General features: G+C 39.4%; 3 protein-coding genes across 4 annotated transcripts; all 3 read left to right on the top strand.

Annotated features, from left to right (window-relative positions):
• Window positions 1-1,527: 1,527 nt before the first annotated feature.
• Window positions 1,528-2,407, top strand: LOC125315300 (acetyl-CoA-benzylalcohol acetyltransferase-like). Its single transcript, XM_048279751.1, has 2 exons — window positions 1,528-1,914; window positions 1,994-2,407. Exons 1-2 carry the CDS (start codon window positions 1,528-1,530, stop codon window positions 2,405-2,407), a joined length of 801 nt encoding a protein of 266 aa, XP_048135708.1.
• Window positions 2,408-10,297: 7,890 nt separating this feature from the next.
• LOC125315299 (acetyl-CoA-benzylalcohol acetyltransferase-like) lies at window positions 10,298-11,629 on the top strand. Its single transcript, XM_048279750.1, has one exon. The coding sequence runs from the start codon at window positions 10,298-10,300 to the stop codon at window positions 11,627-11,629; it is 1,332 nt and encodes a 443-aa protein (XP_048135707.1).
• A 13,019-nt stretch (window positions 11,630-24,648) lies between these two features.
• On the top strand, window positions 24,649-26,287 carry LOC115730841 (acetyl-CoA-benzylalcohol acetyltransferase-like). Of its 2 annotated transcripts, none has more exons than XM_048279305.1 (2): window positions 24,649-26,147; window positions 26,185-26,287. In XM_048279305.1, the coding sequence occupies exon 1, from the start codon at window positions 24,732-24,734 to the stop codon at window positions 26,103-26,105; it is 1,374 nt and encodes a 457-aa protein (XP_048135262.1). In that variant the 5' UTR covers window positions 24,649-24,731; the 3' UTR covers window positions 26,106-26,147; window positions 26,185-26,287. The 2 variants fall into 2 exon arrangements, with proteins under 2 accessions (XP_048135262.1, XP_030517320.1); XM_030661460.2 differs by having other exon boundaries at window positions 24,649-26,142; window positions 26,238-26,278.
• Window positions 26,288-26,812: the final 525 nt, after the last annotated feature.

Below are 26,812 nucleotides of genomic sequence, written 5' to 3'. Positions count from 1 at the left end.
ATTAGCTAATAATAATTGATAGCTCGATGGAATAGAATATACTTAGTGTGGAGTACATTGAATTATGAGACTGCCATTTCCATATAAAATCTGAAATTTGGCAACCTATTTAGCACTTCAAAGTCTTTCCACCACCTAAACGTAAGTAGTCAATTGTCATAACAAATATGAAATAGAATATACAGTTGCCAGTTTTTAGCTAGGAAAATATTTATCCTTTGAAAAAAATTTCATGGGCATTAGCGGCTAAAACTAAAGTAAATGACGCGTGTAGCGCACGTCTGGTCTACGCTCACTAAGAAAGTATGGTTAGCCAGTTCTTTTATTTCTCATGTGGCGTGTTTTAAATAGGATTGTGCTGCCTAGTGTATAAGTTCGGAATATTGTGTGGCAGCTAATTCAGTCCTAAACTTTTCAAGTGTGTCAATTTAGTCATAAACTTTTTGACAATTTGTCAATTGGTCCTTCCAGCAAATTTTGGCGGGAAAATTGCTGACGTGGTGGTCGAGCCTTGTTAGTCACCCCCAAGGCCCGATGATCGGTGGAGGAAGAAGGAAAAGAAAAAGAAGAAAAAGTTCAAAAAGTTTCCAAAAATTCAGAAAAAAATAAAAATATGACAAATCATCCACATCAACGCTTGTTGTGCTACTATGGACTGTTGGCATCCAGGTAAGCGGTTAATTGACCGGAATGGTTAAATTGGGAAATCATCAAAAGGTTTAGGACTATATTGACAAATCATTAAAAGGTTTATAACTAAATTGGCACAATGAAAATGTTTAAAACTAAATTGGCTGTCGTATAATAGGTTTATGATTTTTTAATTAATTCTCCCGTGTAATATGTGTGGTGAATTCGAAAAGAAGAATTATCATGTAGTTAAGATACAGCTAGTACTAAGGAATATATTTGGAGCACTTGTTATGGAACTCGGGGACATGTCACGTGTTATGATCTACAAGAATTAATTTATTATTTGGTTAAATTTATTCTACTACAGAGTGTTTGAGAGATCGAACTTCATTAATAGGGGTGATAATCCGAGTGATTGAAAGCCCAATAGTGAAGCCAACTTAGGAGAGAAAATGAAGATTGAAACAGAGAGCAAGAAGTTGACCAAACCCTCAGCTCCAACAGCTGACCACCTTCGCAAGCTAAAAATCTCTCTTATTGATCAGCTTCAGCCTCCAATTTATGTTGGTGTAATTTTCTTCTACTCATCCAAAAACGATGTACACCACCCTTAATTCGTGCCTATTAGCGAAAAATTCCGGCTGTTAGAGAAAGCGCTCGTGGAAACCCTAACCCTGTTTTACCCTCTCGTCGGCCGGTACGTCGTAGAGAAGTGCTTGGTCGAATGTGACGACCAAGGGGTGGAGTTCTTGGAAGCCAAAGCTGATGGCACTCTTGATCAGTTGCTCCATGGAGAAACTGACCCCGATGATGTCCTCAGTCATTTGGCAAGTCAAGCTCCTCAGGTGGACAAGATGCCGCCTCTAGTGGTTGTCCAAATGACCACTTTCACTTATGGCGGTCGGCCTGTGCATCTCGCACAGGATTGCTGACATGCACACTATATCGTCCTTCATGAGCACGTGGGCGATGGCATGTGGCGGAAGCATTCACAAGGCGATCCATCCGTGCGTCGATCTATCATCTATTTTCCCACCAAGAGACTTGCCTAAGCCCGAGCCTCCCGTCAGACTAATGATAGGTGCGAAATACGTCACGAAAAGATTCGTGTTTGACAGACAATCCATCGCGAAGCTCAAAGCCATCGCGAAGAAGGGAGGGTTTGATTCCAAAAGGGAACCCTCACGCGTGGAACTAGTCAAGGCCCTCGTGTCGATTGCTCTCTTGGATGTTGCCAAGCTAAAAAATGCGCGATCCAAGCCGTTCCGAATTTCGCACATGGTGAACTTGCGTGGAAGGGACAGATCTCCTATCACATGAGAATTCCTGCGGCAATCTCTACACGGCTGTGCCCTGGAAGTCCGTGCTCGAGGTGAAAAAACTCGGGTTACCTGTCTTGGTGAGTTTGATGCGAGATGTGATAACAACCTCGCTTGCCAAGTTAGTGAACGTGATAGACGAGGAGAATTTGGGCGAGATGGTAATGTACTTGGTGAGAGAGTTTCAGGAGGAACTGCGGAAAGGCGAAGCCAACGTGCTCCTGTTCACCAGCTGGTGTCGGTTTCCGCTGCACCGGGCCGATTTGGGTTGGGGTGAGCCTGAGTTTGTGAGTAGCTTATGCTCTCCGTTTGACTCGGTCACGTTGATGGATCACAAGGAAGGCGACGATGATGGCGGAATTGTGGCACAGGTGAGCTTGACTGAAGGCGACATGGATCTTTTCTGTAAACAACATGACATTTTACAGTATGCTTCCTATAAGTACAAAGCTTGAATACGAATTGACTGAATACATCACGGAGGCAGTGAAATGCACGATCTTATCATATAGTTGGCCACATGGGATCAGTGGAATATATAATTTATACGTGCACATTGTAAAATTCGAATGTAATGAGAAGAAATTCTGGAGTGAATTGATCGGAAAATTTCTACAAATTGCAATATCTGATTGCAAAATTCCAGTTCTTACTAGAAGTCTGTCCCGACAATTGATCATGACGTGCTGAACAAAACGAGGGGAGTCCAAAATGACCCACCGCCGGCTCGGTATGAACGCCACATAAGTTACGCGGACAGTAGTAGGTAAAGCATGAGTATTCTCTACGATTAGTAAGCACTTTGTTTGTTAATTTCAAGCAATCTACCTGCTCACTTTCTATTTTGATTACCCTACCAGCACTAGATCCGAGAACCACCCTAGTGGACCATTAATTCAATTTGGACTAACGTCATCGTTTTTATAATACTCTACCACCAAGTTAGTTCGAAAATGGTTCAATGACAATCTGGTGGAAGAGGTACTTACACGGCTGTTATTCGGAGTAAAGCGGATCTGTACTATTGGATCTGAAGGGTCTCATGTAGAGGTGCTCAGTTCCCACCCTAGAACCAGAAACCGAACTAGAAATGTAAGTTCTTATTTGTGGAACCGAAAACAGGCCCACTTGTTCCTAGAATCGATCCGATCCAGTTACCAAGTGGGTCTAGAGGATCTGATGGTGATATCTTTTTTTTTTTTCCCCTGTTCCATAATACCAAGTGTTGTTGCATAGTCTAAGCTCTCATTCTTCAGTGTTTTGGACCTTTAATTGATGAAAATCTTGGTCAAAAGATACTAAAGGTGTAATGAATTATGATGAAGTATCCTTAACTTGCTAAAAACAAAGTATTGATCCAGTCCAGGAGGTTCGGTTCTATAGGTAGAACTGGGTACTGGACTGACAATCACCAATTTAAAATTTCAAAAATCGGGAAATGCCCAAAATTGGCCGTTTTAGTTTGGTTCCCTGTTTGACCCGGTTCCAGTGCTCATCCCTTGGCTCATGTAGGTAGCTGGGCGTTGGCAATTGGTGTGCTTGTGTCATAGTCCTATTGTATCATATGCTATTGTCCTATTAAATTTTGGTATAATGCGACCACAAGACAACTGAAAATCGTAGCATATTCTTAAAGCCCAAACACATTATGTAAATGGGTTGCCTAGAATGACACGACACTTTTAATGCGTTTAAGATATAACCTTTCATATAAATGGGTAAAAATGTGTTCAAATGTTATTCTAACGTGCCTAAAAATGTAACTAAACTTTGTGTCGATACGAACAGCCCGTCGAGTTGTTTAACTAATTGGGTCTAAGCATGTTGTAAATGGTTTAAAGAATGATCCTCGGAATAATTCATTTATTACTCATAATACCAGTAACTTTCCTAACGGAGGTTTCAATTTACCAACTATTATATGAAATTATCAACCTTTGTTTGAGTAACTTACCAGCCTTTCCTTGATTAAATTATTAACTAGTTTTGTGTTACCAACTCAAGTTGCTTACCAACTTTTTACATGTTTTTTTTCTTTTGTAATTTACCAACTATATATAAATATATTATTTTTATTTGCATTACTCGTCAGCTCGTGATATTTACTAACTATTTTTTAGTAATTACAAATCTCAATTAGAGTGATTAATAATTTTTCTCTAATTCAATTATTGACTAGTTTTATGATTCTAATTCGTATTTGAGTTAGTTACCAATTTTTCATTTTTTCTATATTAAAAAATTTCTTTTTATTTACCTTAATTTATCAACTTGTGTATAATATTACCTATTTTTATTTGTGTGATTTACCAACTTTTCTTTGATTAAGTTAGCATCTAATTTTTGGGCTAACAACTCTCGAGCTGCTTATCAAGCTTAATTTTTTTACTCACTTTTCTGTTGGGTTATACCATTTTCTTTTCCTCACATACCAATTTTTTGAAAAATTGCGAACTCTTTCTAGAAATTTGAGTGATTGTCAACTTTTGTTCGATTGAGTTACCGATTAGTTATAGGTCACCAATTCTTATTGGAGTTAGTGATGACTTTTAGTTGGTTGCCAACTTCTATTATCTTTAACTAAAAAACAAGCTTTTCTTTCTTTTTCCCACTTTTTCACTTTCTTATCAACTCTTAACTTAACAACTATTTAATGAAATTAACGTACTTCTTTTTGAGCGACGTAATAAAATTTCTTCTTAAATTACCAGTCCTCTTTATTAACTCTCATTGAGTTGCTTACCAACTATTCTTGAGTTTCGCCACTTTAACTTGTCGTATTTACCAACTCTTTTTAGATTAACTAGTTTTGTGTTACCAATTTCTTATTTGTTAGTTACCAATGCTTATTTTTTCGTTCAATTAATGACTTATTTTGTCTTTGACAAAATGAATGTTCTCTTCCCTAACCAAATTATATTTACTTTTCCTTACAAATACCTTAACTGTACCGTATTGTTAAATGAAATTACCAATCTTTATTTGATTGATGTCCTCACTTTTTTCCGATTGAGTAGCTCTTGACAACTAAATTATAGTGACGTTTTGTTATTAATTGAATAGAACATTACAGATCGACCCCAATCCCTAAACAAAAATAATTTGCGCTTGTACTTAGTTTTAAGAACATTTAATAATAATAGGTCCTCATGATTTGTATCTAAGTCGGTCCGGTCATAAATTACTTTGGGTTTAGCCCAAAATGTTGTCCGGCTTGATTAGGGAAGCATCGAATTACGATTGCTGAGCCCTTGTGAGCCCGACCCTTGTGGATGCCAAACATTTTCCAATTGTTAAAGAGCAAGTTTACAACAAACACCAATAAAAGAATGTGAATTTTCAGCTAAGGATCCGTTTGTTTCGCGGAAAATTGATGATTTAAAAAAAAATCCTAAAATGATTGTTTGTATCGCTTGGAATAATTAATAAATGAAAGATAACTTTATTATTAACAGGAATATATATATACACACAAATGTTCATGGTTGATGAAAATAATATTCATTCATTCATTTCGGCGGGCGAATGAGCGATCATTTTTAGAAATTTTTTTTAAAATCATTCATTTTTTGCGAAATAAATGCACAAAAAAGAATGTTGGGAACAACGCCAATGTGATGATTGTTGAAAAATCCTCAATCTTGTTTTGATGATAACAAAGACAATCAAAAGCTATTAATGTGTGTATTGATTGAGTTATATCGGGTGATATATACACAAGTTGATATGTTGATGTTTGAGGTTAACAAGATATTGGGCATTAAAGATGTCTATAAGCTTGAAGGATCTTCAAATAAGGTGAACATATGGAAGGACCTTGATTGAAGTGAACAAGTCGAGAAGAATGAGAACGTTCGTAATGACTTGGAGATATAAAGATTAGGAGAATAGTAAATGGACCTTGGTAATAGTGAACAAGCTTTGAATGAGGATATTCGGTAAAGCTTGAAGGACAATGAAGATAAATAGCTTGGTAGAGTCGAAATTGCCAATATGCTTGGAAGGATCCGAAGAAAGATCGAGTGTCGCCAATTGTTATCGAAGGAGCAGATTGTTGGCGGATAGCAGTAACCTTTTAAAGATGAGGTACAAAGATTGTGATGATATCAATGACCTATGTGAGTTCAACAAAGACTAGGTACAAGGATAATGATCTTGACAATGAGGAGAACAAGTTAAAGATAGCGAGATGCTCACAATGACTTGGAGGTACCATAGTCAATATATCATCCCGATGGCATCTTTGGACGCTAAGATATTCAAAAGGATTGTTGGATAATAGATTACAAGTCATTCCCATGTTTTTTTTCTATAAACAGCACCAATGGACCCAATGATGAGTTGTGACTATGTTTATGTCGATATCGGGTCTTGATGATGTTTGAACAACAAGCATGCGCAGGTGTTTATTGGAAAAAGAATATAGCCATTGGCGGGTAAAGATGTGCAGTGGAAAGATCAGGAAGTCCATCAAGGAACAGGAGCATGTGTTTGTTAGCTTTGTTAAAGTAGCGGTGTCGGAACGGGAGCTGAGCAGGAGTTTCAAAACAATGTCAAAACGGCAACCGGTGCAGTTCTAACGGATCTCTAATGGCCGGTTTATCTACTCAAGCCTCTCCAACCAGAAGATTGAAGATGGCTATTTAATGGAAGTCCTTCTAGTCTAAAATGTTAGAGAGCACAATATAGAATGCTAATATTTGCTCTGAGCTAGTTTTCATCTTGCCGTTTTTTTTTTTTTTCCAAAAAGATCTTTTCTATCGTGATCATTTTGTGTTGTAATCGTGTGAAAGATCAAGTGTATAAGAGCAATAGCAACCGAGACCCGATAGTGTGATCTATCAAGTGAAAGGATAAGTGCTTGCTAGTTATAACTTGTTGAGCAAATTACTAGTGGATTCTAGTCTTATTGTGGCTGTTATTCTTGAGGGTGGATGTAGGCTTGAGGATAAAGCCAAACCACTAGATATTGTTGTGTGCTTTGATTTCTCATGATCTTTATACATTTATACACACAATCAGCTCACGATATTTCAAACTTCTGTTGACATGATCTCTACAATGTCTCTGGAAATGTTTGATCCGATGTTCGAAGTTGAACTTGTTATTCCACAAATGTTTTTCATAGTTCTTTAAACAACCTATTCATCACCCTCTAGGTTGTATTGTTAGTCCCAACAAAGAGAAGTCCAGCCATGAGAGAAGATGTTGAGGGATTGCTAGATGGCCTGGTTTCTTCAAAAATATGCATTCCACTAGTGGTGAGCATAGTTCGGGTTGGTAGGAAATCAAACCAGGAATGGAACTTGTGGTCCTAGCTCCCAATTTTAGGGACTAAGGATTGGACCCGATTTGAGCTATCTAATGGATCCGGTCGAAGGTTAAAACAAATGAGATAGGCATGCCACCTTTATAGCAAGTCGTTCTCTGTTTAGTGTCCCACATCGACTAAGAGACACAATGAGAGAGAATGAATTTCTATAAGTACTTGACTCACCCATCCTTTTTATCAAATTGAGCCATAATGATCCTTTTTGTCATCCACATAGATATGATGTTCAGAAGGATAAATGGAGGAAGCTAAATTAAGTTTACGTTTAAATTTAACAAATAAAAAAATAAATAAAATATATTTAGTTGGTTCGGGCGGTCTAATTCCCTCTCGGAATTGGGAACCGAACCGATCATAACCAGTTCCACAAAGTGGAACTGGGAACCAGACCAAAACTTTCAAGAGATGGACCAACCTGACCGATTCCCCAGTTTGGGTGGTCCGTTAGGCTCAACCCTCCATTCTACTGCTTAAAAGGAGAAGTAATTTCCTAATTGACATGCTTGACTCAATATGTTATAGTTGGTACGGTTCTTGGAGAGGCAACAAGTAATTGGAGAGAAGTATGTTAGAGTTAAATAATCCCATGGGACACTCCCAATAGCATGTGAGAAAACTCCAATAGATGTTGGACTCGCAGGAACATGTTCTATGTCAATTTTGCAATTGAAAAATTATCCTACATGACCAATGGAGTCGCGACAAAGTTTGTAGGCTTGACAGGAGGTCTCTAGATCCTCCAACCATCTCTGACATTATTCTTGGTGAATGAGACAAAGCAGGGCTTCTTCATTTTGAGGCTGGTCAACGAAGGATCCTGCATCTCAAATAAAAAGGAAAATTGACAGGATTTTACATCTTGCTGGCACATGAACTTCGTGGGCTTGAATGATTTATGCAGTAATAAATATGTCTAGCTTTACTGGAACATCCTAAGCTTTGCCAACTCATTGCTTTACCTCTAGGAGAGAGAAACTATTGCACTAATTATTCATGAGGAAAGTTAACTATGTTTAGCTTACGTCCGTGGAACGGGTAAATTTAATGAATACTTGCCAACATCCGCGAAATTTAAAGATGTTGTCACATCTAGACATGATATTATCGTAAACTTATTCTTCATTCTAGTTATGTCCATTGGTGAAGAGTCTCACGAAAATCTACAAATATCATCAACTTTTGTAAACTTAAAGAACCAATGATGAGAACACATGCTTACCAACTTTATGGACACTTTGTAACTCTTATTTACCACAAGTAATTGAAAATTGAAGAATGAAATAAAGAGCAAGAAGTTGATCAAACCCTCAGCTCCAACTATTCTATTATGCCCCACTTTTATTTGCCTTAGTTACCAACCCTTTTTACTATTAACTTACCAATTAGTTTTGCTTTACTCACCCTTAGTCACCAATGTTTATTTATTTTTTCTTTAAATAAATGACTTCTCTTCTCTTTATTCAACTTTTATTGAGCTTTCTCACAAAAGCCTTAGACGTACCGACTATCATATGACATTATCAATCTTTAATTATGCTGTTTACCCATTTTTTCCCCGACTAAGTTGCCCAATTGAAAAGTTGGTTAAAAAAAAAATTAAATGTCGGCAGCTAACTCAAATTAGAGTTAATAATCCAAAACTCGTTGATAACTTAATGGAAGAATTAAAAGATCAATTAAATGAAGAACAATCTCTTAAATTGAACTTAAGTAATTTCATATAAGAGTGAGTAAACTTGAGGCGTAGTTAAGAAGGTTTAATAAAAGTTTATAAAAAAGGAAGAATAAGCTTACTAAGTAAGTAAAGCAATAATTGTTAGCAAAAACTAGGGGACAACTAATAAGAAAAAAGTTACTAAAGGATGGTAATTTCTAAAATGCTAGTAAATTGATAAAGTGTTGCTAAAAAGTGCAAATGAATTTTTTTCAACAAAAAAGAAAGTTGGCAAACAAAAAAAAAAATCAAATAAATGTGGATAAGTAACTCAAATAACAGTTGTATCCCAACCCAATGTTGTAATTTCATGGGAAAAACTTTGATGAGTTACGCTAAGTTAGGTTGTTAATCTCTAAAACTAGTTAGTAAATGCAAGAGCCTTATGCCTTTAAAGGCAGCTCTTACTTCTTCTGTTTTTCTCTTCTCGGCCTAAGGGCCATTTCTTTCCTTGACTTCATTGAAACGTTATTCGGATGTAACCCTTCAGGAGTAATTCATCTAATTGGTTAGATCAAATTCTCCATGCTTTCATTAGACAAATGAATGTTTGTTATTCGGTGGAAAAGTTGGTAAACTAAAGAACAATTGAGTGTTGGTAAACAAACCAAATAAGAGTCAGTAACCCAAAAGTTAGCACATTTAAATTATTAGTACGTTATGTAAATGAAAGCTGGTAAGTTAGTACAAGAATATCGAAAAAGAGTTGGTAATAACATAAAAATGTTCCACAGCTTTTTTTTTTTATTAAAAAAAATGTTCCACAGTTACTATAAGGTTCCTTTGGAAAAAAAGTTGACGGACATTTTGTTTAACAATAGCTTTTTGACACTAACCAATGCGTATTGGACACGGTACAAGAGTGTTCTGTATACTAGAGATACCTAAATAAATAAGTTGGCTATATTCCGCTTGGAAAATTCTTCTCTAATAGTACTGTTAGGGACGGTACAATTTCAACTATAGATCCATATACCATACTCGCGTGTTTTGCATAAAACACTCATTGATTGGGAAATCGTGTGGTTAGAAATAACTAACAACCGACAATACTGTTAGACTGTCGGGTTAGTAGCTTCCATTCCATATTGGTCAGGTGAATTTATATGTCAATTTGTTCGACCAATCTAAATACACATAGCCCTATTACAAGATTTAAAATATTGTCTAAGGAATCTATAAAACAAGTGATCCTCATACGTAGGACAGATCTTAGTAAATGCCTTCTGAGATATTCCTCCGACCATATTATTTCCATAACGAAGTACTTCTAGACATATCCTGAGAAGCAATCCAAGAATGAAGGTGGAAGTACAGTGGAAGAAGGTGGTGAAGCCGTCGACGCCTACGCCTCATCACCGGCAAATACTAAAGCTGTCTTCAATTGATGAGCTTCAAGTGCCAAATTATGTTGGCATCATCTCCTACTATAGAGATAAAGCTGAGAATACAGGAGTTGATATTCCTGAAAGGCTTCACCGGATGGAGGAGTCCCTTTCGGAAACTCTGACAATCTTTTATCCTATGGCAGGGAGATATATCGAAGACGGTGGTTGCTTCATCGACTGTAATGACCATGGAGTCGAGTTTGTGCATGCCAAAGTGGATGCCCAGATTGATGAGATTATCCATGGAGAGCCTGATTTGGATTTGCTCGATCGTTTGTCAAAATTCCCGACTGAAGTGGTGGGAAATCCCTTGGTGGTGATTCAAGTGAACGTGCTTGAGTGCGGCGGATTAGTTATCGGCCTGCGTATTTCGCATAAGATTGGCGATATGTACACCATGGCCATGTTCATGAATTCGTGGGCCACCGCGTGTCAGGGAAACATGCACGAGATAGTTCGCCCAAGTTTCGAGCTATCGTCTATATTCACATTGAAGGAGTCATCACGCGTAACCTGGCTCGAACCCTGTATTCGCGATGAGAAATTCTTCATGCACAGGTTCAGGTTTGACGGTAAGGCTATATCCAAACTGAAATCCTTAGCTACAGCTGATATGACGGATTCACCCGCTAATAGTTTGCAGCCTTCAAGGGTAGAGGTTGTCTCAGCACTAATAACCAGGGCTCTCGTCAATATTGATCGAAGCAAACATGGCAAACTAAGGTCTTTCGTCGTTTGCATGACGATGAACTTGCGCGAGAAGATTGGTCTCACAGTACCTGCTAATTCTTGTGGCAACCTCTATACCGTGATTGCCGTTCAACTCAGTAGAGCCATAGCTGATGACAGCAACTTGGTGTTCAAAGAAGCGGTGAGTACGATAAGCGAAATGGTACGCAACTCCAGAGCAAGATATGCAAGAGTAGTAGAAGGGGAGGAGCTCTCTACCATAGTGAAGGATTCTACGATGGATTTCATGAAATTGGTGTTCACTAGTGAGGAGAATTTAATTCCATTTAGTAGCTGGTGCCGGTTCGGGCTACACAAGAACGACTTCGGGTGGGGACGGCCTGCTCTAGTTGGCCCCGCAGCGGCAAATTTCAGGTCGATTTTCCTCATCGACGATGAAGACAATGGAGGAATCGATGCGTGGGTGACCCTCAAGGAAGATGAGATGATTCTTTTCAAACAAGATCCGGAGATCCAAGCATTCACTTCCCTGTCGGAGATAGAGGTTGCCTAAACTATTATGTCATTTGCATACAATTGTCTTGTAGGAATTCCGTAGACGGTGCAAACCAAAATGATGAATTGAGGTCTTAATAGTAAAGTATGCACCGCTAGTTTAAAAGAGATTTTTCACGATTGTCCTCACTAGTTATATTTACATGATTTTGTTGGGTTTCTTCATGAATTTTTTGTTCTTGTGGAAGGGAGTTCGTACATTAAGTGTAGCACCATAATGTCCATATGCGACAATTGCAACAAGGAATCAAAACCACGCAAGAGAAGCTCCTGTTAATGCCTGCGGAGTCCCCATCCTCCTCGCCCTATTGGAAGAAGATGTTGCTGAATTGTTTCACTATTACGCATTATTTGACCAAAAAAAAAAAAATTAAGGGGACAAAAATCAAATTACATTTTTTAAAAAAGAAAGCGAAAGACAAAGAAGTCGGCAAGGATCTTATATGCATCAAAAGTTGTCTCCGAAAAAGACAGAATTGCTCAATTTTTAGACCAACATATAGAATATGTCGACACTGCATACAAATTGATGGCCGCGAGAATCTTGTTCTTAGCTCCACAGCGACTGAGGATGGAATCTCTTGCAAGAGAATTTGTCGAATAATGGGAGAGGTGCCGATTTTACTTCCTCTTTGGCCTAGAAAATATAATGGCTAAGATAGGGACGACTAATTACTAAATGTTAGTTAAAATGACTGATACAAGTGGGCACAATGAGCATTCCTATAAGAAGTTGTAGTGCAAGTTAAATACAAATTGGCAAGTATGTGTGAAACAAATAGTAAAAGGATATAATATTTTTAAGGATGCATTTGTTTTGTGAAAAAAAAATGATTTAGAAAATATTTTCCTAAAAATTCAAAAAATATTTTTCTAAAAATGATAACTTATATCGCTTGAGATAATTACTCGATAGAGAATAATTTCATCATCGACAATAATTTATATTTAGACAGTTTGGTTGGCGATGAACATACTTTTTTCCATTCATTTTTATAAGTGATTCAAACGATTGTTTTTTTGGAAATGTTTTTCCAAACTTTTTCATCTTTCGCGAAACAAAGCCAACGTAAAATATATGCATAAATAAAGGCCTATTTATATTTAGAGCACATAATTCCATAAGATATCTTCAGAATTAGGAATGATGACATTATAGATAGACTATCATCTAGAAATAGCAATAAAATGATCGAATTCCTAAATCAAGCTACCTTTGTTTTATTTCAGAGTCCTTTTGTTTAATTTTGATTTCTCCATTCCGGCAAGCCAAGTGAGAACCGCATCGAACTTGAAGACTTGATTGTAGAAAGATAATTAAGGATCCATCTGCATAAATAACAAAAAATTAGAGGAGCAAATCTTGGACATGCAGTTCAACTAAGTCCGAATACTTTGTAATCGTACAAATCACTGCCCAAATAACTTAATGAGAAGTTTCACCAGGGGTGTCTGGATACTCAAATTTTTATTCTTAATCCTCAAGAGGATTGACGTTGAGTACTACTATAAAACATTCGGTATGCCATTTAATCTAACGACACATCATCATAATTTAAGTACAAAAATACCGCAACACGTGGCAACATGTTTTATGTTACTAAGAATATGGTTGGAGTTTTTTTTTTGGTCAGAATATGGTTGGAGTTAAACAGGTAAGTGTTGTATCAAAACAAGTTACAAAGACAAATGGATGTCCTCAAAATTTTCCGACTGCCACTAAAATAAGGAACAAGAAGTGAGATGACCCAGATTATGTCCAATCGTTCACGACAGTCAATTCAGTCCTAAATCTCCAATTGTGCCAATTTAATACTAAGCTTACACCAACGAGGTTTGATCATCTTTTGTCTTTCACATCAAGGCAGGAAGACGTTATGTGTTGTTGAAATATAACGCGCGGAAATTAGCCCAGATATTGCAAATAAATCAATGCGAAAAACCCCGAAAAATAAGGATGAACAATAAAGGACACCAGAGATTACGTGGTTCGGTCCGAATATCGGTACCTACATCCACGGGAGAGCCAGCAAGAACAATTCATTATAATCGGAGAATCGGAATTACAATCGCTCAATACGCTCATGTTTCCCGCACTTAGATTATACCCAAACCCTAAGTGTTTACAAATAAAACAACTTAATTGGATATAATAAAAACTCACGCAACACAAAACGATAAATGTTTGAGCCTAAACGAAACTCTCGTGCACGACCTTCAAAACCAGAACACCGTACGTGCTCACCTTTTTCTTTCTCTTCGTGCGGCGGCCGCTTCTCTCTTCTGCTAAAGAAACTTGGAAATAAAAGCCCTTTCTTTTATTTCCTCTGTTTGTGCAGCTTTTAAGATGTCAAAAAAACTTCTTTCTTCATTGACCAACCAATCACATAAAGGTGGAGTCTCCCCCATACAAAAAAATTCTGTTGGGTGGTAATCTTGGATAACCTTCCTTCAACAGAATAACAAATCTTCACGAGATTTGACGAGGTTTTCAAGAAAAGAAATTCTAATCCAAGATTTCTTTTCTTCCCAAATATATCCATTTACGAAAACGATATACATTCTTCAATTTATTCGGATTCATCAAACGGTTCAAACTCGAGACATAATTAACAATTCTCCACCTTGGCTCGAAGTTTGAAACCAAAGTCATAGTGCTCATCATCCATGCTGCTCTCCATCACCCCAATGGGCGATCACTCTCTGCAGACGTCAATCCTGCTCAAGCAGAGCTTGAGCTTCGCCAAAGGAACATGCTTAGTCATCATGTCCGTAGGGTTCTCTTTTGTAGCTATCTTTTTCACAACAATCTTATCCTTCGCTAAAACATCTCGGATGAAGTGGTACCTAATATTGATATGCTTCGTTCGCTCGTGATAAACTGAATTATATGACGGATAAATCGCACCTTGGTTATCACGGTGTATATCAACACTTTTCTGTTCTAACCCAAAGTCCAAGAGCAAACCTTGTAACCATATCGCCTCTTTCGCTACAAAGGTTAATGCCATATACTCTGCCTTAGTCGACGACAAGGCTACGTGGTCCCGTAAGGACGCCCGCCAACTAACCGCACCACCTGCAAGTGTAAACACGTACCCTGCTAAAGACCCGCACTCATCCAAGTCACCCGCATGATCAGAATCCACAAAACCGGTGGTTTCACTGCCATTATTGTCTCTTCGGTATACTATACCAACGTCTGCTGTCCCCTTCAAATATCGAGGATCCATTTCCACGGCTTCCCAATGAGTTTTACCAGGACGCTTCATATAACGACTAACTACACTGACAGCTTGTGAAATATCGGGCCTAGTGCATACCATAGCATACATAACACTACCCACGACACTAGAATAAGGAACACGAGACATATGTTCCTCCTCTTCCTCGGTTTGTGGTGATAACATAACTGAAAGTTTAAAGTGCTTCGCTAATGGAGTACTCACAGACTTCACTGATCGCATATTAAAACGTGCGACAATTTTCTCAATATATTTCTTTTGAGACAGACGTAATAATCCCGCAAATCCGTCATGCAAAATCTCCATACCCAAAATTTTCTTTACAAGACCTAAATCTTTCATCTCAAACTCGGTACTCAACCGCCTCTTGAGCACATTAATATCGGGACATATTTTTCGCTGCTATCAATATATAATAGCAGATATATCAACGACCCATCCTCCAATCCATTAAAATAAACACAGCTATCCATCCGACTTTTTGAATAGTCTTGACTAGCCATGAAAGCGTCAAACCGCTTATACCACTGTCTAGGAGACTGTTTCAGCCCATATAAAGATTTCTTTAACAAGCAAACATGATCTTCCTTACCCGGAATAGCAAATCCCTCTGGCTGCCTCATGTAAATTTGCTCCTCCAACTCACCGTGAAGAAACACATTTTTCACATCAAGCTGCTCCAACTCGAGATCCTGTGTAGCAACTAAGGCAAGTAAAACACGAATAGAAGTATGTCTTACCACAGGAGAAAACACCTCATTGTAATCAATGCTTTCCCGCTGGGTATACCCCTTCGCAACAAGCCTCGCCTTGTACCTTGTTGCCTCGACACCGGAAATACCCTCTTTCCGTTTATAGACCCATTTACTTCCAACAATCTTCCGGCTCTTGGGTACTTTAACTAACTTCCATGTCCGATTTCGATGGAGTGATTCCATATCTTCACTCATAGCTCCTAGCCACTGCGACGACTCGAAACTAGCCATCGCTTCAGAGTAAGACGAAGGTTCATCTGTCTTCACCTCGTCACCTACAGTCAAAGCATAAGCAAAATCTGTATAAGCATAACGTACCGGTGGTTTAATTTGCCTTCTCTGTCTATCTGCGGCTATACTACGCTGCGGCCGTACTGGTTGTTCGCTATCACCGACTTCAGGAACTGCGGCATCATCTGCAGCCTCAACATCTGTTACCTCAGAGGTCTCCGGAGTCTCCACCTGAAGCTTCACCTCACTACTAACACCATGATCCGTCTGCTCTCTTGGTTGTGTCTCCGAACTCCTTTGTTGAAGCATTGCAGTCTCGTTGAAGATCACATCTCTGCTGATTAGAAAACCGAGTGATCTAGGATCCATGCACCACAGCCGGTAGCCTTTCACCCCATGTGCATAACCTATAAATATGCACTTCTTTGACCTCTGCTCAAGCTTACCGTCACTCGCATGAGCATACACATGACATCCGAATATTCGTAATCCGGAGTAATCAACGGGTTTCCCGACTATACTTCCTCCTGAAGTCTTCCACTCGATAGCAGATTATGGAGATCGATTAATCGGATAACAGGCCATGTTCACCGCTTCGGCCCAAAATTCCTTGCATATTCCAGCATGCGAAAGCATGCTCCGAGCCCGCTCAAGTAAAGTTCTGTTCTTCCGTTCTACCACGCCATTCTGCTGTGGTGTCCCAGGTCTTGTGCGATGTCTCACAATCTCTTCTCTCTCGCAGAACTCGGTAAAATCTTTACCACGTAACTCCATGCCGTTATCGGTTCTCAAGCACTTGATCCGTTTATATGATCGCTTCTCAATCAATGCCTTAAATTTCTTGAACCGATCAAACACATTAGATTTGTGCTTGAGAAAGTATACCCATACCTTCCTAGAATAGTCGTCGATAAATGTCAGCATATAACGAGTACTTCCTTTCGAAGGAATCGGAGACGGGCCCCGCACATCCGAATGAATATATTCTACCGGTTGCTTGGTCGAATGAATACTTGTAGAAAACTTAACCCTATGCTGCTTCCCAAAGATGCAGTGTTCACATAAGTCTAACTTACTTGTCTTCTGACCCTTTAACAACCCTCTATCACTCAGCATCGTCATACTTGCCTCACTCATGTGCCCTAGACGCATATGCCATAAACGAGTTAAATCAGAATTTGACTCACACGATAAAACTGCAGTAGCTCCCGTCACGATCTCTCCCAGTAGATGATGGAGAGAACTCACTTTCTTCCCTTTTATCACCGTCATAGCACCTTGAGAGATCTTCAGCACTCCACCTTCAGCGGTGTACTTACACCCGATATCATCAAGTGTCCCCGGAGAAATAAGGTTCTTCTTGAGCTCCGGTACATGCCTCACATCTGTCAATGTGCGCACCACGCCATCATGCATCCGAATCCGAACTGTCTCTATCCCCACAACCTTGTAGGCTGCGTTATTCTCCAACAGAACTCTACCACCATCCGCAGCTCGGTAAGTAGTAAACCGGTTCCTATGAGGCGTCATATGATAAGAACACCCCGAATCTAGCACCCATTCATCTCCCGACGAACCCGCAGTCACACACAAGACAGCCTCTGTATCACTAGTGCTCTCTTCAAGAACGTTCGCCACACTGGTTGTGGCTTTCTGCTTATCACTTCTGTTTCTCAACTTGGGACAATCTCTCCTGATGTGCCCCTCTTCGTGACACTCAAAGCACTTCACGCGTCCCTTAAACTTTCTATGGCGTGATTTAGACCTGCTTTCACCTCTACTGTTGCTGGACCCACGTTGTTGCTCTACGCCCCGAATCACTAGTCCTCGCGCTACATCCCGCACTAGACCGTCATCTCGCAACTTTCTCTGCCACTCTTTAGAAAATAAGGAGGACTTTACCTCTTCTTAGGTAATCGTAGTATGCCCCTGCAATAGCGAATCGGTAAAGTGCTCCCATGACTCTGGTAGGGAAGCCAACAACATCATGCCCTACTATTCATCATCAAGTGTCTTACCGACATTCTTCAAATTCATCATGAGTTTATTAATTTCATCTAGGTGGATTCCGATAGACGTACCTTCAGTATATCCGAACTGGAACATCCTCTTCAACATATACAAACGATTGTTCAAACCCTTCGTTACATAGAGCGCCCGAAGTTTTGCCCACAATGCTGCGGTATCCTTCTCCTCGCCAACCTCTATTAACACTTCATCCAATAAATTCAACAGGATTAAACTTCTAGCTTTTCTCATTACCACATCTTTTTCAGCATCCGTCATCGTTTCGGGCAACTCAGCCTTGCCCTCCAATGCTTCTGCTAAACCTTGAGTTGTCAATAACACCTCCATCTTGAGGCTCCATAACCCAAAGTTGTTCCTCCCGTTAAACTTCTCAATTTCAGCTTTCACTCCAGATATAATTGCAATCATAGGATATCCAGATAATAATCAGACAAGCAAAAGCCCCAAATCACAATCTAGAATATCCGAACCTGGCGCTTTGATATCAATTATTGAAATATAACGCGCGGAAACTAGCCCATATCTTGCAAATAAATCAATGCGAAAAACCCCGAGAAATAACGATGAACAATAAAGGACACCGGAGATTACGTGGTTCGGTCCAAATATCGGTACCTACATCCACGGGAGAGCCAGCAAGAACAATTCACTATAATCGGAGAATCGGAATTACAATCGCTCAATACGCTCGTGTTTCCTCTACCTATATTATACCCAAACCCTTAGTGTTTACAAATAAAACAACTTAATTGGATATAATAAAAACTCACACAACACAAAACGATAAATGTTTGAGCCTGAACGAAACTCTCGCGCACGACCTTCAAAACCAGAACACTGTACGTGCTCACCTTTTTCTTTCTCTTCGTGCGGCGGTCGCTTCTCTCTTCTGCTAAAGGAACTTGGAAATAAAAGCCCTCTGTTTTATTTCCTCTGTTTGGGCAGCTTTTAAGAAGTCAAAAAAACTTCTTTCTTCATTGACCAACCAATCACATAAAGGTGGAGTCTCTCCCGTACAAAAAAATTCTGTTGGGTGGTAATCTTGGATAACCTTCCTTCAACAGAATAACAAATCTTCACGAGATTTGACGAGGTTTTCAAGAAAAGAAATTCTAATCCAAGATTTCTTTTCTTCCCAAATATATCCATTTACGAAAACGATATACATTCTTCAATTTATTCGGATTCATCAAACGGTTCAAACTCAAGACATAATTAACATGTGTCAATTTCTAAATGAAAAGTTGATCAAAATGACCATTGGAGTTACGACAACTTTGTTGGCACGAAAGGCCGTCTCTAAATCCTTGAAGCATCTCTAACGTTATTCTCTGTGAATAAGGCAAACCAGGCGTCTTCATTTTAAGGCCGGTCAAAAGAACGATCTTGCACTTCAGTTTAATCAATAAAATAATCATAAACTTTTTCTCTGTGATTTTCTGTCTTGCTGGCCATCTAAACTTCCTGTGAGTGTCTGATTTAAACAAATAATGAAGAAGTCTAGCTTTAATGGAATATCCTCAAGCTTTGTCAAATCATTGCTTTACATTTTCTAGAGAGAAACTATTCCCCTACCGCTACTTATCGGATCGGTAGTTGCGCTATTAGAAGATTTCAAATCTATGCCAATTTACTTAAGATAAACGTTAAACATGCTTAAGAAACTACCAAAGCAAATTTTTTTTTTTTGGGTCAGAAAGAAACTGCCAAAGTTGACTTAGTAAATAATATAATTATTATACATTTGGTATAAAGTTAGACACAGTGCTTTAGTTCTCTAATGCATGCCCCGTGTCAATTTTTGATCAAACCCTTAACTCCAACTGTCCCAACTTTTATTTGACTTAGTTACCAGCCCTTTTCACGATTAACTTCTCACTTAGTTTTGCTTTACTCACCCTTAGTTACCAATATTTAATTAGTGTTTCTTTAAATAAACAACTTCTCTTCTCTTTAATCAACTTTAATTGACCTTTCTCACAAAATCCTTAGATGTACCAACTATCATATAAAATTATCGATCTTTAATTATTCCATTTACCAATATTTTACTGACTAAGTAGCCCAATTGAAACATTGGTAATAAAAAAAATTAAACGTCGGTAGCTTACTCAAATTAGATTTAATAATCCAAAACTTGTTGATAAGTTAATTGAAGAATTAAAAGATCACTTAAATCAAGAAAAATCTTCAAGGCATTTTCATGTTCCACAAATAACTTTTCATAAAGAACTTCATCGTCGAGAATATCTAAGCAAATCATAATATCTTCTTCAAATTGAATGTCTGTTACTAAAAAAAGACTTGCTTGCTCTTGAATCTCATCACTGCTCGAGTCACACTCTGTGTCATTCCACGTCTTGCCCTTCACAGCTTTCTTATTCATTTCAAATTTTTCTTTCCTTTTCTTGAATAAAAGACAATCGAGTTTTATGTGACCTTGTTTTCTACACTCAAAATATATTATTTCTTGATCTTTATTGTCTTCTCTGTTCTTGTATAGATTCCTTTCTTTGGATTTTCTTGTTTGCTTCTTCCCCTTGAATTTTCTTCTCTTTCTCACAAGGTTTTGAAATCTCTTGGTCAACAACCCCATCTCCTCGTCGTACTCATCTTCACATGATGATTTGAGTTATCTGCATCATGAACGCCAGTTTCAAAGTAATAGACTTCTTACATTTGTAATCTTCTTCATCGTCTAGATGTTAAGCCGTGTCAGCCATTAGAATTCCAATGAGTTCATCGAAGATAAGAGGTTTGACTCTTTGTGTTTTTGAAGAAATGTCTTTACGTTGTTCCATTCTTTTGTAAGGCTTTGAAGGATTTTGTTCACTCTCTCTTATGGAGTATAGGTCTTCCCTTGATATGTGAGGTCATTGATGATATCAGTGAATCTATTGAGCTTTTTTTTTTGGGGGGGGTCAAAATCTGTTGAGCTTATCAGCAACGGTTTCATCCAATTTCTTCTTGAATGACTCCTATCTTCCTACGATAATGTTTGTCTTGATTTCCTTGAGCCTATCAGTCCATCCAAAGATCGTCTGCGCTGTATGTTTCACAAGAAGAAATGCGATTATATTCAACAGGAGATAAAGCACAATATAATGAATATAAAGATTTAGCATCAATTGCTTCCCATTTTGCTAGATCTTGAGGAGAGCTGAAGGGTTGAGGAATCGGTGCAGTTCTTCTTTTGTTTGAGTCTCCTGATTCCCCAATCGCCATTGTGACTGAAGTTCTACTAGGTGTTGGAGCATTCCCACCATTTTGGATGACTTCTCGTATTAGAGGATCTGTGGATTGAGAAAAGCTTGCATCTTGTTATTCTAGGTATCTTAGTCCTTTCCATCAAAGTGGGGAAGTCTCGTGTTGCTTTGTCCTTTGAAAATACTTGGTCCAAGCTTGCTAGCCATAATAGATCGTTAACTCAGAAATAAACACTTCAAAATAATGAGCACCAAGCTCTGATACCCGTTGGGAAAATCTCTTATGATGTTTTGAATATGACAAAGACAATCAAAGACTACTAACGTGTGTGTTAGTTAAGTAGTACCGGATGATACATACACTAGCATAGTGCAGATGGTATCTTGATCAGTATCTGATGTAATGCTCAGTGCTTTGTCACAATTGAGAATGCTCTATCAATATGGAAAGATCATTGCGGATATCGGAGGTGAATAAGGTATCGGGCATGGAGATATCTACAAGTTGAAAGGGTGTCTACAAAGATAAACAAGCTAGAAGGACCTCGATCGAGGGATAATAAGCCAAGAAGAACGGGGATATTCATGATGGCCTAGAAGGACCAAGATAAGGTGAGCATTTGGATGGACCATGGTGATGGTGAGCAAGCGTAAAATAGTAATGTTTGTTAAAGCTTAGAAGGACCACACCTTTGAAGATTAATAGCTTGGTAGAATCATGATTGCCAATATACTTGTAAGGACTAAAGGATAGAAGAATGGATCGACATCAGGACATCAGAATGTTGGCTGGAGCGGTTCTCTTCAGATAATATGGAAAGGCAATGGCAATGGCAATGGTCCAGCGAATTCAGTGAAGACGAGGAATTGGTAGTGGTATTGATGTCCTTGAAGGTCTTTGGAAGCTGACTCAGCAATTTAGTGAAAACGGGAAATCAACGAGTGTGGTGATATCCTTGGAAGTCTTTGAATGTTGAAGATGCTAAGAGGATCATTGGGACACTTGTAATAAGCTACCGACTGGTTTTGATGCGCTCGATTTGGGCTGATGTCTGCTGGTCGTTATCACGACCTCCTGGAAATCGTCTTGCTTGGATGTTCGTCGCACGCCTGGATCTTAATTGGGAGCCCGTCAACGTTCCCCCCTTCAAGCGGCGGTGAAGAAGAGTTTTATCCTTCTTTGACCTCTTCTGCAGAACGTGACCACTCTAGATAGAGAAGGAAAAGAAGAAGACTTTTCTCTCTCTGGATGTTCTCTTCTTTTTTCTCTTTTCGTGTGCGGAGTCAAAGAAAGAGAATCCAGCTTCTTCCCCTCTGGCCGTCCATTTCTCCTCTTCCTCCTGTACAGCGGTGTGCATGAGTTCCCTCCTTAACGTCAACTCTAAAACACTTATTTATAATAATGGGATACGGTTTCGTGCTTTATGTTTACTGACGAAATAGTCCATCGACTTTCGAATAATCGCAATTTAGTCCTTAGAGAGAAAATTCTTGTTCAGTTTAGTCCCTATGTGGCCGGCCAGCCCATTGAGCGGGATTGGCTGACCCTAAGCCTCTTGCCTGTGGGCTCATCCACTCTTAAGTAGGCCATTTTTTATTTAATTGAGTTTTAATTAAAGGCCTTTTTAATTAGTTAACTTGCGCGGGCTGAATAATGCTTAAATAGGCCCTAAGGCCTCTTCTAATTTTCAGCACAGCTAATCCCTGCTACTAGCAGAATTTTATCTTAAGTTCTAGCATGTCCGCTCGTCAATTTCATGTCGTTTCTGCCGCTGACCCCATTAAATGTGGATGTAAATGCATGTTAAAATTAAACTATCCTATATGAAAAATTATTTAATATGTTTGCTAGGGACTAATGGTAGCTCCTTTTATGCAATAAGTACGATGCATGAATGCAGATGAGATGCAAATGGAGACAGTATCCAATACACTTCAAGCTCACACCTTGAAGTATGGATCGCTTTGCCTAGGTTCTAAACTTACCTTGAATACCAGACAAAGCTGGGGTGGAGGGATGCCTGCATTCAGATATTTTCTGAAGTTTATGAAAGTGAAATAAGAAATCAAATTTTTGATGTCAACAATTACTAGATCTTTCAAAAGCGCAAACCACAACCTTGGATCATCATCAATAAAGCTATGAACTCTTATAGGCTGTATAAGAGATGGAACCCAAGCGGAAAAACCAGACCAATAGAGAAGAATCCCTTACCTGCTTGTTGGTGTTTGTCGATTCAGGGGAGTTTGAAATTGAGCATAGATGCGTCATGGTGCAACAAATCGAGGGAGGTCACAGCTGTTGGGATCCTCCAGGACGCATGTATCTAGCTATGTAAAGAAGATTCGAGCTCCTTTTGCCTATGTAGCGAAAACCCTACCCTAGCCATGCGGGAAGAGCTGGAGTTCTTGTTGAAAGTACCAAGAGGAAGGGTATCTAAAAGTCGTCGTGTCTTTAATCCTTAATACTAAGCATGGTGTTAGAGACTAAATGCCTCTATGATGTACGTGGGTCATGGGCTTGGATGAAAGCTCGTTGATTGTGAGCTCAATTATCAATGACTATAGAGTCTTACTAGATCAACTCATACGTGTTTCTTTGGCCCATTGTCTTTGTTCCACAAATCAAGCAGCCGATTGGGTACCTAAGGCCCACCGCACTGGTTCCCTCAATCCGAAGTGGTTCTTAAAACCCTCTCAAAATCTTTGGTCTTTGTTATGTTTGGATTGTGGAGACTCATAATTTATCCCTTCTTATTAGGATTGAAAGTAGTATGTTTTATGTCCGAGAAACAATTCGACGAACCGGGCGAGATCTGGATTAAATTTGAGGATTTGATTGTAGATAGATAATTAAAGATCCATTTGCACGAATAACAAAAATTAGAGTAAATGATGGACTCTTGCCTCCCTCAAAGCGTTCAATTGATTGGCCAACTCTCAGCAGGAACATGACAAACGATGACCTGGAAGTGTTTCTTTATGCCGACCGAGTCAATAATGTCGACGCCCTGTGGGGCCCTCCGAGATTGACATCGGACGCGTGGAGTGGGGGACGCACAATGATGACCGATGAATGGGTTCACGAGGTCCAAGACTTGTATAACAAGGACCGGCGGCAGGGCGGCGGCCGCCTGTATTTTTAATTTTTTTACTTTTATATTTTAAAAAAATATAGAAAAAATAAAAATATATTGAAAAAGTGAATAGCGAAAACATTCTTAAACATCATGTATAGCCGCTTCAAGCTCTTATTTAAAACTAAATGTACTCCAAATTTTCATTTAAAATAAGATTTACTTTATTTATAATGAAGTCGGCTTGGCACTTATCGCCCCTTTCATTCCTCAAGGCGCCGTCGCTTTTTTTTTTTTTTTCTTTTGGAGAAAATGATCTTTATGTCCACTTTTAGCATTTTCTATTTTATATTGACGCAGCGCACAACACCTCCGCATAGTGCCAATTACACGCAGCACTATTACAAGATTCAAAATATTGTCTAAAGAATCTATAAAACAAGTGATCCTCAGACACAGGACAGATACGTGCATAAGCCTCCTGAAGTATTTCCTCGTTCGACCAGGTTACTTCCTTATCGAAGTCTTTCTAGACATATCCTGAGAAGCAATCCAAGCATGAAGGTGGAAGTAGAGTGGAAGAAGGTGGTGAAGCCGTCGGCGCCGACCCCGCATCACCTGCGAAAACTGAAGTTGTCTTCAATGGATGAGCCTCTACCGCCACATTATACTGGCATCATCTTCTACTATGCAGATAATGCTGAGAATTCTGGAGTTGACATCGTCCAGAGGCTTCACCGGATGGAGGAGTCCCTTTCCCAAATCCTAACAATCTTTTATCCTCTGGCAGGGAGATATATCGAGGACGGTTGTTTCATCGACTGTAACGACCATGGAGTCGAGTTCGTGCATGCCAAAGTGGATGCCCGGATTGATCGGCTTCTCCATGGGAAGCCCTATCCGGATTTGCTCGATGGCCTGTCAAGATTCCCGAGAGAACTAGCAGGCAATCCCCTGGTCGTGATTCAAGCGAATGTGTTTGAGTGCGGCGGATTAGTGATTGGCCTACGCATGACGCACAAGATAGCCGACATGTACTCCATGGCCATGTTCGTGAGTTCGTGGGCCACCGCGTGCCGGGGAAACACGCATGAGATAGTTCGCCCAAGTTTCGAGTTATCGTCTATATTCCCAATGAAGGAGTCATCCTTCGCAACTGGATCCGAACCTTGTGTCAGCGATGAATCGTCTATATCCCCATCGAAGGAGTCATCCGTCGCAACTGGGCCTGAACCTTCTATTAGCGATGAGAAATTGGTCACGAATAGGTTCAGGTTTGATGGTAAGGTCATATCAAAATTGAAATCCCTAGCTGTGGCGGATGCACCGGGGTCAACTGCTGATAATTCGCCGCCTTCAAGGCTAGAGGTTGTTTCGGCACTAATAAGCACGGCTCTCGTCGATATTGATCACAGCAAACATGGCAAGCTTCGGCCTTTCGTGATTTCCATGACGATGAACTTGCGCGAGAAGATTGGTCTCGCAGTACCTGCTAATTCCTTTGGCAACTTCGCTACCGTGCTTTACGCACAATTCGGTAGAGCTATGGCCGATGGAAGCAAGCTGGTGTTCAAAGAAGCGGTGAGTGTGATAAACGAAATGTTACGCAAGTCCAGAGCAAGATATGCAAGAGTAGAAGAAGGAGAGGAGCTCTCTACGATGGTGAAGGATTCTCTAACGGAATTCATGGAACATGCGACCTCAAGTGAAAAGCATTTTATCGCTTTCAGCAGCTGGTGCCGGTTCCCGCTATATGAGATCGACTTCGGGTGGGGACGGCCGACACTAGTCGGCCTCCCGCCGGTGAGTTTCAGATCAGTTTTTCTAATGGACGCTGAAGACAACGAAGGAATCGATGCTTGGGTGACCCTCAAGGAAGACGAGATGATTCCTTTCAAACGTGAGGCGGAGATCCAGGCATCCACATCCTAGTGGGAGATAGACGTTGACTAAAATATTATATTATTTGCATACTTATTGTATCTCCTTAAAGGGGAAAAAAAAAACATGCACCGCCAGTGTAAACGAGATTTTACACAAATGGCTCGCTAGTTATATATACGTTAAGTGTTTGGTTTCTTGATGAAAAATATTTATTATTTACATTAGTTTATGTCTTTCGGGTGTAAATAGGCTTCGTTCATTTTTTTTTTTAAGCAATACGACTAATCACTTTTAAGAAAATATCTTTCAAATAAGTCATGTTTCGTAAAACAAAAGCATCATAAATCTAGAAGATACAACCCTAAATGATCCAAACTAAAACTTAATTCATCAATGTTGGCACCAGAATTTCGTTTGCAGGTCCATCAGGCATTTTCAAACATCTTAAGGATCGAATTTTGGACTTTTTAGCTCAATCCAAGCCCATTAAGCCTAATATTTTGGAGCACCAAGTTCCACAACCCAACCTAGGTTCAACTATGACAAAATACAAGCCTAAAGAGAGATCGGGCCGATCAAAACAGGCTCCTCATGGCCCAAAACTCCGGCCACCGGTCGCGGCTCCGAGGTGCTTATTTTGAACATGGAAGGGCAAAAGGGGAAGAACGCAAAGCGCTCTCTTTCTCCCTCCTTGTAAGAACATTATATTGCACCAAAAAGAGGGACACAACTTTGGCTGATTGAAATAGATTAGT

Source organism: Rhodamnia argentea, chromosome 5 (assembly GCF_020921035.1).
Source record: "Rhodamnia argentea isolate NSW1041297 chromosome 5, ASM2092103v1, whole genome shotgun sequence".
NCBI classification, from domain to species: Eukaryota; Viridiplantae; Streptophyta; class Magnoliopsida; order Myrtales; family Myrtaceae; genus Rhodamnia; species Rhodamnia argentea.
Note: the sequence above shows the minus strand (reverse complement) of the source record. Positions and strands in the feature narration are given on the sequence as shown.